The 16,057-nt window shown below is 31.9% G+C and overlaps 1 protein-coding gene across 3 annotated transcripts in view; it reads right to left on the reverse strand.

The window, feature by feature from the left end:
- Nucleotides 1-16,057, reverse strand: part of HTT (huntingtin) — a 208,483-nt gene that overhangs the window by 130,706 nt on the left and 61,720 nt on the right. For all 3 annotated transcript variants that reach the window (XM_031943981.1, XM_031943980.1, XM_031943982.1), the window contains 7 exons: nt 11,646-11,769; nt 9,758-9,876; nt 8,597-8,708; nt 4,290-4,427; nt 3,501-3,659; nt 3,295-3,392; nt 2,352-2,491 (listed from right to left, as the gene is read on the reverse strand). In XM_031943981.1, the coding sequence (XP_031799841.1) occupies nt 2,352-2,491; nt 3,295-3,392; nt 3,501-3,659; nt 4,290-4,427; nt 8,597-8,708; nt 9,758-9,876; nt 11,646-11,769 (890 nt within the window). The remainder of the gene's footprint in view (nt 1-2,351; nt 2,492-3,294; nt 3,393-3,500; nt 3,660-4,289; nt 4,428-8,596; nt 8,709-9,757; nt 9,877-11,645; nt 11,770-16,057) is intronic.

Consider the following 16,057-nt stretch of genomic DNA (forward strand, 5'->3'; position numbering starts at 1 on the left):
TGACCTCTCTCTGGTTCTGAGTCACAAGCCCACCACAGCAGGGTAGTTCCCAGTAAGGGAGGCCCTGGTTGGTACACTGAGAAAGTAGGAAGTTCGGCAGCAGCAGAATTTGGGTGCACAATAAAGTCTTGTTTCTAGAACCTAAACATGCCAGCAGAAGAATAATCCTGGCAGGAAGCCCTGACCAAAGGAAAGCCTCCAATTCTGTTACTATGAATTATTAGAATTTCCTCGCTGGCTAACAAGAGTTGAATCCAACAGCATCTACTCTTGCTCAGACCCCAAACCCAGGTCAGGAATTTGCAGAGTTCAGAGCAGGGAAGCAATGATTTTAAAATAACACTTAACACTTCTGGAAGCACCAAATCTAAAGGCAGGAAGTAGGCCAGAAGAATGGGAAAATAAAAACCGAATCACATAATAATAAATTTATTACACTGACAGGAACACAGAACAGAATAACTCTAAAACATCTACAAGCAATTTCAGAAAGGAAAAAAAAATACTTGGAAAAGATGAAGCAAGGATTAAAAGAAAGATTTAAAATGTTTTTGTAAGTGGAATGAGAGAAATTGAGGGAAAAATTGGAAAAGAAATGACAGTTTTAAAAGAAAGAATTGGAAAAGGAATTAACAACTGGACAAGAGATAGAACATCCTTCCCAAGCAAAATCAGAATGAAACAAATAAAAGGCAATGATTCCATGATGCAACAAAAATATAGAAGAAAGCCACAAGACGGAAAATATAATAGAAAATGTGAGATGTCTTACAGCAAAAACAACTGACATGGAAAACAGATTGAGAAGAAAAAAAATTAAGAATCAATAGACAATCTGAATAGCAAGACCAAAAAAAAAAAAAAAAGAATCTTGACACACTATTTCAAATAAATTATCATAAAAAAAGATCTCTCAGATCTTAGATCTCTTAAAAAAGGGCAAAATGGAAACTGAACAGATTCATCTTCTGAGAGAAACCCCAAAATTTAAACTTCCAAGAATATTATAGCAAAAATTCAGTTTCCAAATCAAAGAAAAAACACATTAGAGTTTATGTTTTGTTTTGGGATTTGTTCAGTTTTTGCTTTTGATTAAGTCTCATTTAGTCCCCAAGGAAGTAGGAAAAAAAGAAGAGGGAGAGATTAAAGGAGTTTTATTGCTTTAGTTCTTTTTTTTTTTTTTTTTTTTTTGCTTCAGAGAGTTCTTTTTTATTGTTTTGCTTTTGTTTTGCTCTTGTTTCAACATACAAATGCTGTCCCTTTGAAATATACGGATATTGACATTTTGACCTTCACATAACTAGGGTCTCCCCGTAACACTCTAATACTGTAAGCAATCAAAGGTAAAATTTAAGGATGCTAAGACAAGACAGATTGTCATCCTACACCTATTTCTGATTATTGCTTTAGTTCTAAGCAAAAAACAACATACAAAAAAATTCCAACAAAACTAAAAGGATGTACAAAAATAGGTATAGCCTTTCTGAGGTGGCAAGGAACAAGAATTTGAAGCAATATCCAGAAACTGATGAAGAGGTGAAAAGATTATGATATGTAAATATTATGGAAGACAGATGTGCTGCAGGATCTGATTAAGAGAATGGACCTGGGAAGGCTTCTGTGAAGAGATGGGAAGTGAATAGAATAGAAGCAGCATAACAGTTTACACAATGATATCAATATGGCAAATGCAAAAAGCTCTGAAAGAATTAGGATCTTTTATGAGTATAATGACCAACCACAGTGCCAGAGGACTAATAAGAAAACATACTATCCCTTGTTCATAGAAAAGTAAAGGACTCCTATACAAAATTAGAAAAAAAATTTTTGGGCAGAAATTGGTTTCATTATACATGTTTGTAATGCAATTTGATTTTCTTTAGTTCTCAAGTTCAGCAGGAAAAGGACATATATTAGTATAAAAAACCAAAAATTTTAATTCTTTAAAAAAAAAAAGAAGAAAAAATATGAAAAGACACTGCCACTCAGCCCCGTGCCAAGTTTTAATGTTGCACATATTTTCAGACTTTTACTATTCATTAATCAATTATGTTGATTTTTTTCCCCTCTTTTCTCTGTTTTTTAAAAAATATACTATTTATCATGTGGCATGGCATTTTGGTAGAAGAAGAAAAAGGAATACTACAAAAATTTTGGTGAAAAGGAATACTGCAAAAATTTTAGTGAAATAAAAAGCTAAACATAAACCTGAAATACTCATAGAATTATAACAGCTCTTAATGTTGGTTTAATAAACAGACTTCACATTTTTATGCCAGAATTACTGGAGAAGTGCATTCACTGTATATCAGAGAGCAAATCAATAGAATGCATAAAACATAATCACTTACCTAAAGTCAATTTCTGCAAGAGTTTCCAAAAGTTCTGTTCTTACCAACCAGTAGGAACTATTTCTCAGAGTCAAGACATCAATAATCAATTGTAATCCTAATTCACTATAGCAACTGTTGCATAAACTCATGACACAATGCTGAAAAACAGGAGTTTTCAATGTTTACAGAACACCACTTACAACACTATAATATTCCTAAAACAATCAGTTGACATAACAATGTTTTGGAATAACTTACGTAGCACACATTCAGATGAATAAAATATCTATTAAGAATTATATTGGCAAATACATTTAGTAAATGAAATATTTTTTTAAATTATGCTATCTCCATAAAGATTTTTCTACTCCATCCCATCCTTAGGGGATTAACCCTGGCCAACAACCATACCTTCACATTTGTACAAGGTTTTACAATAACTAAGAATCCTTTAGACCAAAAATTCTTAACATGGAGCCAATGAACTTGTTATTTTAATATTTTGATAACTGTAGTTCAATATATAATTGGTTTGCTCTGTAGTTATATTTTATGCACATAAAAATAGTATTCTGATAAAAGGTCTATAGGTTTTACAAGACTAAATGTTATTGTTTATTTTATTAAACATTTCGAATCACATTTTAATCAATTTGACACTTCTGTCCTAGAAAACAATGTCATTTGGCCCTCACAACAATCATTTCCATAAATTCTCATTTTTTTCAAAAGAGAGATATAAAGATATAAGTGATTTATTCAGAGTCACAGCTAAGAAAGGACAGAATTAGAATCAAAATTCTGTCTCTTGGGATCCAAACTAATGCTCTTTCTAATAAACAATACTGCATGCCAAAGATAGCAAGAAGTGATCAAGCACTGAGAAACATTAGAATGATGAGGCCCTACAGTAGACAGTGGAGCATATTCAAAGGATAGGGGAAGTAAGAACAATGCTCACCTTCACAGCAGTGCAAGCCAGCTTGCAGGTAACAGAAGACTCATCTTTCAAAGTTTTCTGCAATAAAGGGATGCAGTCTACTAGTGAAAAGGTATTACCTAAACAAAACAAAACAAACACACAAACAAAAAAGATGAAAATAAATACTAAAGATTCAAGGCCATTTTAAAATGCTATAGATAACAACTTTAGAAGTCAACTATTACCTGTTGAATTCCTGACAACTGCTAACCAATTTTCCACACTGAAACGAGATTTATTAAGAATGGAATAGATAATGGTCCCACAAAGGATAGCAGTAGCTCCTCGAATCTGTGGGTCTCCATGATCAATATAGTTCAAAATATCTGAAACATACTGATCCTCTGTAGAAATAAAATATACAATTATTATATAGAAGTTTCTTTACCATCAAATTTTTTAATCTAGTTAAAGCTTTTATATTTAAAGAAAGCGTTTTTTAAAACACAAATTGAACATTAGGCTAAACCAAAGAAAATTTGAATAAGAAAGGCATGTAAATTTGAAGGATTAAAATAATTGATGATTTTAAGTTATAAAAAGCTATTAGAATACAGCACACAAAAGTGGCATACATTTCTCTGAACTACCTTGTTCCAAACTCTAGATATTTCAAACATAATACAGAATCTTCCTAGCTTTTTGTTCAAGAAGTCTTATTATTTTTAAGGCAATTGTATAAAATTTGTTACTATATTTCCTTTTTAAAATTTTTTCCCAATATTCCAAGTAATACTTTGGATAAACACAAAAATTCAAGACCACTACCATTTACATTTTTCACAGAGCGATATGACTGCTAGAATAATACCCAGTTACAAGTTACTAAAAATATTCCTATCACTGTTACTATAAGTACTTGGATACAAACTGTAAAGTGCCAATTGTCCAAATACAACAATGTTTTATAGAAACAGAATGCTTAAAATGTTTTACAAAATAAGGATTTAAAAAAAAGGGAACTCTTTACATACCGGGGTGCTCCATAGTCTCAAGAGGCGTTTTGTAAAGTCTGCTGAAGAAAGATTCTGGATGAAGGGCCACAGCTGCTCCAACACAACTTACTGCCAAAGCCTTTACACTTACCCTTACCTCTCTATCTGGAACTAATGCTGTAAAAGAACAAAATGAACCTCATTCAATTTAAGAAAACTTTATTTGTTAAAATGTTAATTTTAAGAAACAAAACTATACTCACTAAATTACCATTTTATTCTAGCATTTTCTCCCTGCCCAAACCTATGACAACTAGACTTAGTAGCAGCCATCTATTGAAACAAAACTCGGTCACCAAATCTAGTCCCTCTGATCCTACATATGCACTTTTTAAGGAATGGGAATGAATTACTGCCCGGTAAATAAATGCTAAGAGAAGCTAATATTTATTTTCCCTCATCTCTACATTGTTGCTCATCGCAAATATTTAAATAGATCTGTCATCTCACTGATATGGAAGTTTCCCCAATGATCACAACCTATTTATGTTTGCACAGGCTGGATGATTCTTGCTGGTTCTTCCATAAATTTCCCACAGTTAGATCTGCCCAGCTCCTAGCACCTTATGCTTTCTCATCACTTTATAATGGTACAAAACAAAGCAACTCTGGCTAATCATCTTGTCATCTGTCAGCATGTGACCAATGTCTCTGCTCTTCCTAGGGTACAATTGCCTTACATCTTTTACTCCTATTCTTCAAAATGCCTCAGTGATTTCAATTTGCAACATGTTGACAACCTACCATATGATTTTTAATTGACCTCTGTGTGATATTTATTTATGATTTTCTAAAAACTACTGAATTCTATTTGCCTGCAATACAGCAATATCAATGGAATTCAGGTATTCAAAAGACAGACCTTGAGTCTCATTTCTCAAAAATATATAGAACTAAGTTAAATTTTTAAAATCTAAATCACTCCCGAAATGATAAGAGGTCAAAGGATATGAATACACATAACCAATGTTCTCTATAGTCATATGAAAAAGATGCTCAATCAAATGATTAGAGAAATGCAAATTAAAATAACTCCAAGGTCTTACTTCATACCTATCAGATTGGCTAATATGTCAGAAAAGGGAAATAACAAATGTAAGGGGTTATGGAAAAATAGAGACTCTAATGGACTACTGGTGGAATTGTGAACTGATCCAATAATTCTGGAGAGCAATTTGGAACTATGCCCAAAAAGCTATAAAACTGTATGCTCTTTAACCCCATATCGTACTACTAAATCTATCTCCCAAAGAGATTTTTAAAAAAAGAAAAGAAAAAGGACCTATGTGTATAAAAATATTTATTGCAGTTCTTTTGGTGGGGACAAAGAACTGGAAACTGAGGAGATCAAACAAGGAATGGCTGAACAAGTTGTGGCATATGATTGCAATGGAATACTATTATGCTATAAAAAATTACAAGATGAATTTAGAAAAATCTGGAAACTTACATAAAACTAAAATACTTATATGAACTTATATAAAGTGAAGTGAGCAAAACTAGGAGAACATTGTATACAGTAATAGCAATATTGTAAGAAAATCAACTATGAGTGACTCAGTTATTTTCATCAATATAATATTCCAAGAAAATTCCAAAGAACTTATGAAAAATGCCATCCATCAATAAAGAAAAAGCTGATGGAGTCTGAATGTAAATTAAAGCATATTTTTTTAAGCTTCATTTTTCCTGAAGATTTTGGGGTTTTTTTGGTCTATGTTTTTTTTTTTTCACAAAATAGCTAACAAGAATATATATTTTGTAGAAACACTGTAAGATAATCAGCTATAAATGAACTATTCTCAGGAATACAATGACCCGAGATTAATTATGAAAAAAATGCTATTCATACTCAAAGAAGAAACTGTTAATGTCTAAATGCAGACTGAAGTATACCTTTTTTTAAACTTTATTTTTCCTGAAGGGTTTTTTTCCTTAGTCTGGATTTAATTTCACAATATGACTGTTAATGCAGATGTTTTGCATGACTATACATGTATAATCTATACTGTATTACCTGCATTCTTAGGGGGAGAGAGAAAAGGGGGGTAAAGGAGAGAGAAGCTAGAGCTCGAAATTTTGGAAACGAATGTTGAAAACTTTTTACGTGACACTGGGAAAAAATAAAATACTAAAACTTAAAAAGAATATGTTTAGCATTACTACACATTTAATTTATATCAAATGCTTCCCCTTTTTAAGCAAGGGAAATGGGAGGAAGAAATAAAACTTAGGTTAAAATTTGAAAAAAGAAAAATAAGAACGTTAAAAATTGCTTCAACATGTAATTAAATAAAAATTAAAAATGTAATTACCAGAAAAAAAAAAAAAAACTAGGCCTTTGCTTTTATCAAAAAGCTAAGGTTAATAAAGAGTTTTGCAGCTCTTCATCTAATATTATTAAACTGTGAATCAAACTGACTGTCTACCTGAATTGTGTGTTCCAGATGCACATACTAACAGACAAACTTTACAAGTTACTCATACAAAGACACATTAAAAAATTATAACATTTACGCATCTGATCTTTTTCTTTTTGAGCATTCAAGCTAAACTCCTTTGAAAAGATTATAGATTTCTCAAAGGAGGCTCTGTAACATTCTGGGAACCACAGTGACCAAAACAATGGTACCTAAAAATAGGAGCACCTAGAGAACCTCAGCAGCTGCAGGAAATCATTCTATACTGAATATTCTACAGTTGCTAATATCACTACAAAGCATACATCTCCCTGTTTTATGCACTGCCTGATATTGATCATCAGTAGGTAACTGAACAGGGTTATTTCATAAATTATATCTTTTAAGAACCCTAAATGATTTTAATATGTGAATGAGAGACTTGTATCATATTTTAAACAATAAATCAAGTCCTTTTTTATAATAACAATTAACATAAGAGCTTATATTCTTAACAAAATGCTGCTGAATATCATTTAAGAGATCCTCAATAAATGACTCTCCATAAAGATTTTGCATAGATGAGAAAGTAGGCATATCAGTCAGTAGTGACTGATATCCTCTCTAAATATCAATAAGTTTTAAGTTTATTTTTTTCCATACCTTTGGTATGTTCCCATACTTCAGATAACTGACAACTTAAAAGTTTTAACACTTCTAGCATAGTACCACCCTACAACACACCTGATTCAAATTCAGTTTTTTTTCTATTTTTTTCTCTCAAAAGACATTTTACTTTGGGTATAAACATATCTAGGACTATAAAATTACAGATAAGAGTTTTGGATCCACTGTCTGAAGCATAAAAAACACTTTTGCTACAATAATTTTTGAAAATCTTTTCCAATTAAATTCTATTTTTGTCCTTTACATTTTTGTGCTACGTTGCCTTTAGGATTACTTATACTAGTTGAATATCTTTTTATTTTTAACATAGTTTTTTTTAGTAGTTAAATGTTTTGCAAAGTTTCTTTTAAACTGGTTTTGCTTCCTTTCTCACAATAATAAAAGATTTTGTAAACAACTTAATATTCTAACAATTTTCCCTCTAATTATCTAAAAAAATTATTGTGAGAAAAAGACCATAGGCTTCATACTCAAAAAAATTATGAATCCTAATTTGGAGAGTCTTAACAAGATCTTCATAAAATTTTTCTACCTCTTCATCCTCAGCAACTAAAACGAGTGCATAAGCTACAACTGTTTTTGTAGCGGTCTTTTCCCAAAACATTATCATTAATTTGTTCACATGATAATCAAATATCCCATTAAATTATTTTTTGTTGCTTTTGGGCATACAATAAACATAACTCCTTTCTTTGCTTCTAAAAGTAATATTTCTGAGCTGTGCTCCCTTGGAGTCACAATGTCTTTTGTTCTTCTGGTTCATTTGTGGCAAGAATGTAGATTGATATGACTGACCTTCTCCAATAATATGTCTACTTATTGGTCATCTTACTAAGAGCTCATGTGTTGGGTGTTAGGTTAATGAGGTTCAAGTTGATGATAGTCCAAAAAGCCTTCTTTCCTTTTCCCTGTCAAATTACTACCACCATGAAAACATTTAAGGTACTACATAGAACACAGAATTTTGTAGTGTCCTTTATTTTAGGGACTGTCGTCGTCTATGTCTTAATGATCCTCTGTATGCATTCCAAAGCTGGCTTTTGGAAAGCAACAGTCTTTTGCCAAGACCATGCTTCAAACCTTTCCAGCATCAAGATACCTGCCAGAGTTTCTTGCTGTACTAGCTTAGCCTTTTCCAGGGTAGCTCCACCAAAAGAGGGATTACAGAAGGATTCTGTAGTGACTTATAATTAAACTTACCACCTTTTTCTCCAGTCAGCAAAAAGGAAGCAGATAACAACCGAACACAATGGACTAGAGGTGCCAAATCAGCATCAGTAAAGTGTCCGATATCTCCTTTTATTCTAGAAGGCTAGAACAAAGAAAAAAATATCACTTTAAATCTGCTCTATAAGACAAACCAACCAGTAAATATTTTCAGGAATGTGTAGAAAAGAAAAATAAAAAATTATATCCTCAATGGATTTCTACAAACTGGTTCAACATATACAGTAAAAGTATCTGAAAAGATCATTCAAAAGTATAATTGATAGATTCAATTTCTATCAGTCATTTAAGTACAGTGCCTAACAAATAATAAATATTTAATAAATGGCTGTTGACTAAATAAAATAAGGAAAAAAAACCCACATGATTATGTATGACTAATTGGCATAGTATAGAAAAGAGAAAGATCACTTGGGAGTATTCTAGAGAGAAATAGTAGAGTGGGAAGAATATATTTTTACTTCTAAAAAAATGGGAAATTGATTAGGCAGAAAAAAAGAGAAAAATTTTCTAGATTGAAGAATGATACAAACAAAAGAAAATGGCAGAAAACAGAATATTTGCTGTGAACTAGTAAAGGTATAAATTATACTTGAATGCAATGGAATTTCACTGCATTATAAGAAATGACAAAAAAGAATTTCAAAAGAAATTGGAAAGTCCTTTAAGAACTAATAAAAAGCGAAATGAACTGAACCAAGAGAACAATTTAAACATCAATATAAAAGGAAACAATTCTGAAATATTTTAGAACTCTGATCAATCAATGAAACTGATATCATAAAGGAATGAAAATAAAGCATACTACCTACTTCTAGGCAGAAGTGATAGTCTTAGAAAGTGGAATGAGATATAAATTTTTAGACATGGCCAATGAAGGAAGATTCATTTGATTGTATATCTTTGTTATATAAGGATTTCATTTTGTTGTTCCTGGTGCTGTTGTTCAATCAAGAGAGTGAGGGGAAAGGGGAATGAAAATAAAAATTTGTTAAGAAAAATCATAAAATTCAATTTTTAAAGAAATTTTAGAAATAAAAAAATAAGAAAATAAATTCATGAAAGTGTTAGAAACCCATCTACCTTTCAACAGTTTGAAATCATAATTTACATATTTTAAGTGATATAGCTCACCTTATTTTCATGATCACCTGGCTCCACAGTTTCATCTTTTGACAAAAATCTATCAACACTGCTGTCAGATGGTTGTCTGCTATGTCCTGTGTTTTTCAGGAGATGGGGCTGCTGAAGTGCTTCAAAGAAAGACACTGATTAACTAATAACCTTACCAGTGGCATATAAGTAAAACAAAAGTATACATAATACATAAATATATACACGCACATTATATATATATATGTGTATATATATATATATATATATATATATATATATATATGTGTGTGTGTGTGTATGTATGTGTGTGTGTGTGTGTGTGTGTGTATGAAATCTAAAAGAGAATCTCTAATTCCTTCAAGCTCAGCTCCTACATTGTTGATGTTTATCCTTCATTCTCAAAAAGGACCAATGACATCAGGAAGACTGTCTTCACTAGCAAGCGAATTGGATTTAAATGAAGCAGAGCTGCCTCATTCTTTCATCTAGAGCATCTGGTCCAGTAGCATGATATATATCAGGACAATAGGATATAGCCCTGGATTAAAGGGAGGACCCTTGGTCTTTTTAAACTAGGATTTTTTCCAGGTCTCAATTTGTCTGAGGCAACATCCATTCAATGATTAAGGCTAGGAAAGAAATGAGACAAAAAATAAGATTCTTTTACCCAGTCAAAAAAAAAAAAAAAAAAAAAAGCAAAATGGCCTATAAGTACAAAAAATATTCATAGCAGCTCTCAAGACGAAAAATTGGAACTGATGATGCTCATCAATTGGGGAATGGCTCAATAAACTGTGATATGTGTTTGTGATGTTGTATTATTGTTCTATGGGAAATGATGAGCAGGATGCTCTCAGAACAAAAAAAACAAAAACAAGGACAAAAAAACAAACAAACAAACAAAAAAAACAAATTAGAAAATCCATCATGAACTAAAGCAAAACTATAAACAAAGTAACAATAATATTCTGGGATGACCAGGTATAAATGACCTTGCTATTCTTAGTAGTACTCTTTAAGTACTATTCAGAATCATCCAAGACTACTCTGAAGAACTAATGTTGAAAATTCCTATCCATACCCTGAAAAGGAACTGATTGTATCTGAATCCAGACTGAAGCTCTCCCTCTCTCCTTCCTTTTCTCTCACTCTTTTTTTTTTCTCTCTCTCTCCCTCTCCTCCCCCCTCCCCTTTTAAATTTAATTTTTCTTGAGGATTTTTATTTTCATTAGGCAGGAGATCTATGTTTTCTTTTACAACTTGACTTTTATGGAAATGTTTTGCATAACTTTACATATGGTTTCTTAATTGTGGGTGAGGATAAGGAAGAGAATCTAGAACTCAAAAATTATAAAAACAAATGTAAAAAAAAATTTTGTTCGAATGTAACTGGGAAAAAAAATATTAATTTTTTTTTTTAAAAAAAAGAAAAAATAACATAGGAAAAAATGGTGGAAAAATATATAAGTACAAATTTTCACTGGTGCTCAGAAATTAGACCATGTTGATTTTTTTAAATTCCACTATACCAATAGCTTGAGTAAAAGGGGCTGCCATATGAGAATTTTCCTACCCTTCAGATTCTAGTACCTCCTAACCAAACTACCTTGTGTTTATTTTGTATATATTTGTGTGTGTGCGTGCATGTGTGTGGAAATATACAGCTTGTCCTAAAAGAATGCAAGCTCCTTGAGGACTGAGACTATTTCATTTTTGACTCTGTATCCCTGATAACTAAAATGTCTAGTAAACAATATGTTCTATTTGTTGATTTATTGACCAAAGAATAATAAATAAGTCATGAAACATTAATTCCAAAAGATTTCTTCTTGAAACCTGAAAGAATAATAATACAAAATGTCTAAGTTGCCTGTTTTCACTCTTTTATCAAATGAAATTAACATACCAATAGTAGAGTTTCTGAAATTGTCTGCAGTCTCATCAGGAAGAACATTTGATGATTCATCATCTTCATCCTGTAATTGTCCAATTTGCATTCCTGAATACTGGCTTTCAGTTCCATCTAATACCTATAATGTTCAAGAAGATAACTTCAGAATTCAATATTATGGATCCTAACTAAAAATCAAATTTCTCATGAATAGCCACAAAGACAAACCAGTTTGAAAGTTCACCTAACATATAATATAATGTGGAGTAGTGACAAGAACACACAGGTGATTCAAGGTCTAGATACAGTTCTATTATTAAATAACTATGTAATACTGAACAAGTCACTTAACCTATTGGAATCTCTATCCTCATGTGTAAAATAAGTATACCTACTATACAAATACAAATTCATAAGATTTTGTGACATAAAATGAATAAAGTTAAGGTGAAAAAGAACACCAAATTTATTTTTCTAAATACTGACTCTGAATTTGGTGCTCTTTCCACAACCATTATATTTATGCTATTACCATCAATCAGCTAGGGAGAAAAGAAGCTAGAAATCAAAATCTTTAAAATTGTGAGCTATTATGAATATAAGTTTGACTACGTTTGAACTTTTACACTTGGGGGGAGGGATCATTAAACAAAAAAATACTTCTATTTAAAAGGGGAGAAAAATCACTTCATATATTATGAGTCAAAAATACTTTAAAAAGCATTACACAAAAGGACAAAACACGAAAACACAAAAAAGATGAAGAGAGCCATTTGCATCCAGAAAGAGGACTATGGGGATTGAATGTGGATCACGACATAGTATTCCCACTTTTTTTTGTTGTTGTTTGCTTGCTTTTTGTGTTCTTTCTCATTTTTTTTTCCTTTTTGATCTGACTTTAATTGTGTAGCATAATGAGTGTGGAGGTAGGTGTGGAAGAATTACAGGTGTTTAACATATATGCGACTGCTTACTGTCTGGGAGGAGAAAAAGGGGAAGGAAGAGAAATTTGGAACACAGAGTTTTGCAGGGGTGAATGTTAAAAGCTATCTTTGCATATATTTTGAAAATAAAAGACTATTATTTTCCTTAAAAGGCAAAAAAATACCACCAAAAAAAAAAGACTTTAGGTGTACTTTACAAGTGAAATGGGAAACCCACCAACTTACAAGTTTACTGAAACTATAACATAGCCTATTTGCAATTCATCTCTAGATGAATATACATAAAGCTTTTTAATAAGTCAGCTAGTTTTTAAAGGAAGACTTTATAATGGTTAATTTCAATTTCAAACAATTGGTTCTTCCTATGCATTCAGCATAGCTCACCTTAGGTGAGGTGATCATCTCCTCTTACAATCACCAAAGGTAGAGGGCTGAAACTGTTGAGTTGATGCACTAAGGTCGGGACAGCCGAGCACTTAAGGCTAACTACTGACTGGACAATACTCTATGGGCATATGCTTGAAAAATGGCCCTTCTCACTATCTTGTGCTGGCCCAAGGATTGGTGTATACAGAAGATTGTAGGAGGGACTAGGGGGTAGAATAAGACTAGCCAGAGTCACTTTTGTGATAGATGAGGAAGGAAGTTGCGGAAGATCCCCTTCACTTCTACCTCTAAAGACCAAGAATAAAGACTAAGGACTTTTGCTTATCCTGACTCCGGGTGATTCTAAGGTATCCTGAGTGCTAGCACGGTCGTCACAACCAAATTTCCTCAAGCCTCTCCCCAAATGCATACTGCTGCCAAAGTAATGTAATTCTGACCATATTACTCCCCTATATAATAAAGCTCCTTACTCTTATATGTTCAAATAACAAATTCCCCTGTTTAGCTTTAAAAGTTTTACTGAATTTGCACTATTTGCCCAGACTCACTGGCTCCTCCTCCTGCATTTCTGTGACCCAGATATAGTACTCTCCCTTCTCATCTCCATTTCATAAGCTTTTTTTCTAACATTAAATATCATCATCTACATGAAATCTCTCTTTAATAGACCAAGGTTCTCAACTAACTTATTAACTAAAATATTTTATATTTTATCTATTTACATTAATTCTGTATATGTTCATTTAAATTCTTGTCTCTCAGGAAGACATAATCTCCTTTCAGTAAAAGGCATTTTACTGAAAATGCATTTTTTTATTTCAGGGCAGCTAGATTACCAGCCCTGGAATCAGAAGGACCTGAGTTCAAATCCAGCTCAGACCCTTGACACTTCCTAGTTGTGTAATCCTGAGCAAGTCACTTAACCCCAATAGCTTTGCCAAATTAAAAAAAAAAAAGTAGAAGAAATTGTTTCATTCACTGTGTTTGTATCCCCAGATACACATACAATGTCAAGAATATACTAAGAGCATGATAAATACTTATTGATTCTTAAGGACATCTGAATGACAGTATGGAAAGGGCAATGGACTTGGAGGCAGAAAACCAGGGTTCAAGTTCTGTTTCCATTTCTGATTAGCTTTAATATAATGTAAAGCACAATCCCTTTTTCTGAACCTAAATTTTCTAATTTACAAAATAAGACTAATACTTTATGGACAGCCTACTTCACCAGCTCTGTGACATCATGTACAAATTGCTATACATATATGAGCTGATGTTACTCTTTCTTCTTATGGGTCTAATGATCAGTTAAATTTAGTTTATTAAAACATTCATCTTTTTAAGGTGGTTTAACTGAGTCATCTTCTGAATAAAAAAAAGAACTTCCTAACTATGAAAGTTGTTAAGAAATTAAGTGGGTTGCTATAAGAGGTTAATATTTACAAAAGATCTTCAAGTAAAGGTTAGTACCACTTGTTAAGGAAATCACACAAGGAAATCATACTAATGGGAAAGATTAGATACCCAATGAAATCCCTTATAACTCTGAGACTCTGTGACTCTTCACACTAGATTCATCAGGACAATGACTACATCTTATTTAAGCATATTTCCCTACATATCTAGCACAATGGAAAATAACATTTAACAGTGTTAACAATGAAGCTGAATGATGTTATCTTGAAATCTGCAGCCAGTTACTACTATAAAATTGTTTTCTATTATTTAATTTAAAATCTATAAAATTCTTCTAACATCTAATTAAAATTAAAACAAAATGAAATGCATATTTCCAAATGTTATCTGCAATATTGACAGAATTTAAAGTAAGAAAAAGAAAAGAAAACATTTTCTTCTAACTTCAGCATTTCCCCTAAAAAGTAATGGACTGGCATTTAAAGAAATAAAGTGATTGGGCTGAAATGCAAATATTAAAGCACTATTTATCACTATGTTATTATATTAATGGGGGTTTTCCTATTCATCAGATAAGGTTTACTCAAGTTTTAAAATATTATTGAAACTATAAGATCAAGCTTTTATTCAACAACAAATCACTTAACTCTATTTGTCTCCCTACTTATAAAATAGGGACAATACTGAACCAGCCACGCCCAGAGAAAGAACTCTGGGAGATGACTAAAAACCATTACATTGAATTCCCAATCCCTATACTTATGCCCACCTGCATTTTTGATTTCCTTCACAAGCTAATTGTACAATATTTCAGAGTCTGATTCTCTTTGTACAGCAAAATAACGTTTTGGTCATGTATACTTATTGTGTATCTAATTTGTATTTTAATGTATTTAACATCCACTGGTCATCCTGCCATCTAGGGGAGTGGGTGGGGGGTAAGAGGTGAAAAATTGGAACAAGAGGTTTGGCAATTATTAATGCTATAAAGTTACCCATGCATATAACCTGTAAATAAAAGGCTATTAAATAAAATAAAATAAATAAATAAATAAAAATAGGGACAATAAATAGCATTTGCCTCCTGAAGATAAAAAAAAGAAACATTTGTAAACCCTATGCAAACCTTGAAGTTCTATATCAATGCTAGCTATAACTATTATTATTCAGTTGGCCTCCAACAGGATCAATAACTTTGGTAAGACACATACCCATACCTGTATTCCTAACTCCCACTTACAAATTGTTATAAAATGAAAAAATTCAGTAAGATACACTTATTTGAATCATAGATATTAGGCAACAAAGTCAGGATTCAAAGCAAAGTTCCTAGATCATTACACTAAAAATGCCAGTCTTTTCAATATATTGTACTACCTCATATTCTAACTACGTCATAAGAATGAATAAAGTGAAGTAAATTATGGTTCTGGCTCAAGGTTTGTGCAGCTTCTAAGGGCTAGAAGTCTTATGGTTTCTAAGTCTGATTCACTCAACATCAGGCTATGGGTAACTGTTTCCACTGTGCTATCATAAGTGTATTCATTTTGCTTTCACAGTTACAAGTTACTTTCACTTGTAACAGTTTTATAAAAGAAAATATTTAAAAGCACTCTTAAAAACAAAAAGCAAAATGCAAATGACAATTTGTTCTGAGTTTCAGTCATATCAAATTTG

Source organism: Sarcophilus harrisii, chromosome 6 (assembly GCF_902635505.1).
Source record: "Sarcophilus harrisii chromosome 6, mSarHar1.11, whole genome shotgun sequence".
NCBI lineage: Eukaryota > Metazoa > Chordata > Mammalia > Dasyuromorphia > Dasyuridae > Sarcophilus > Sarcophilus harrisii.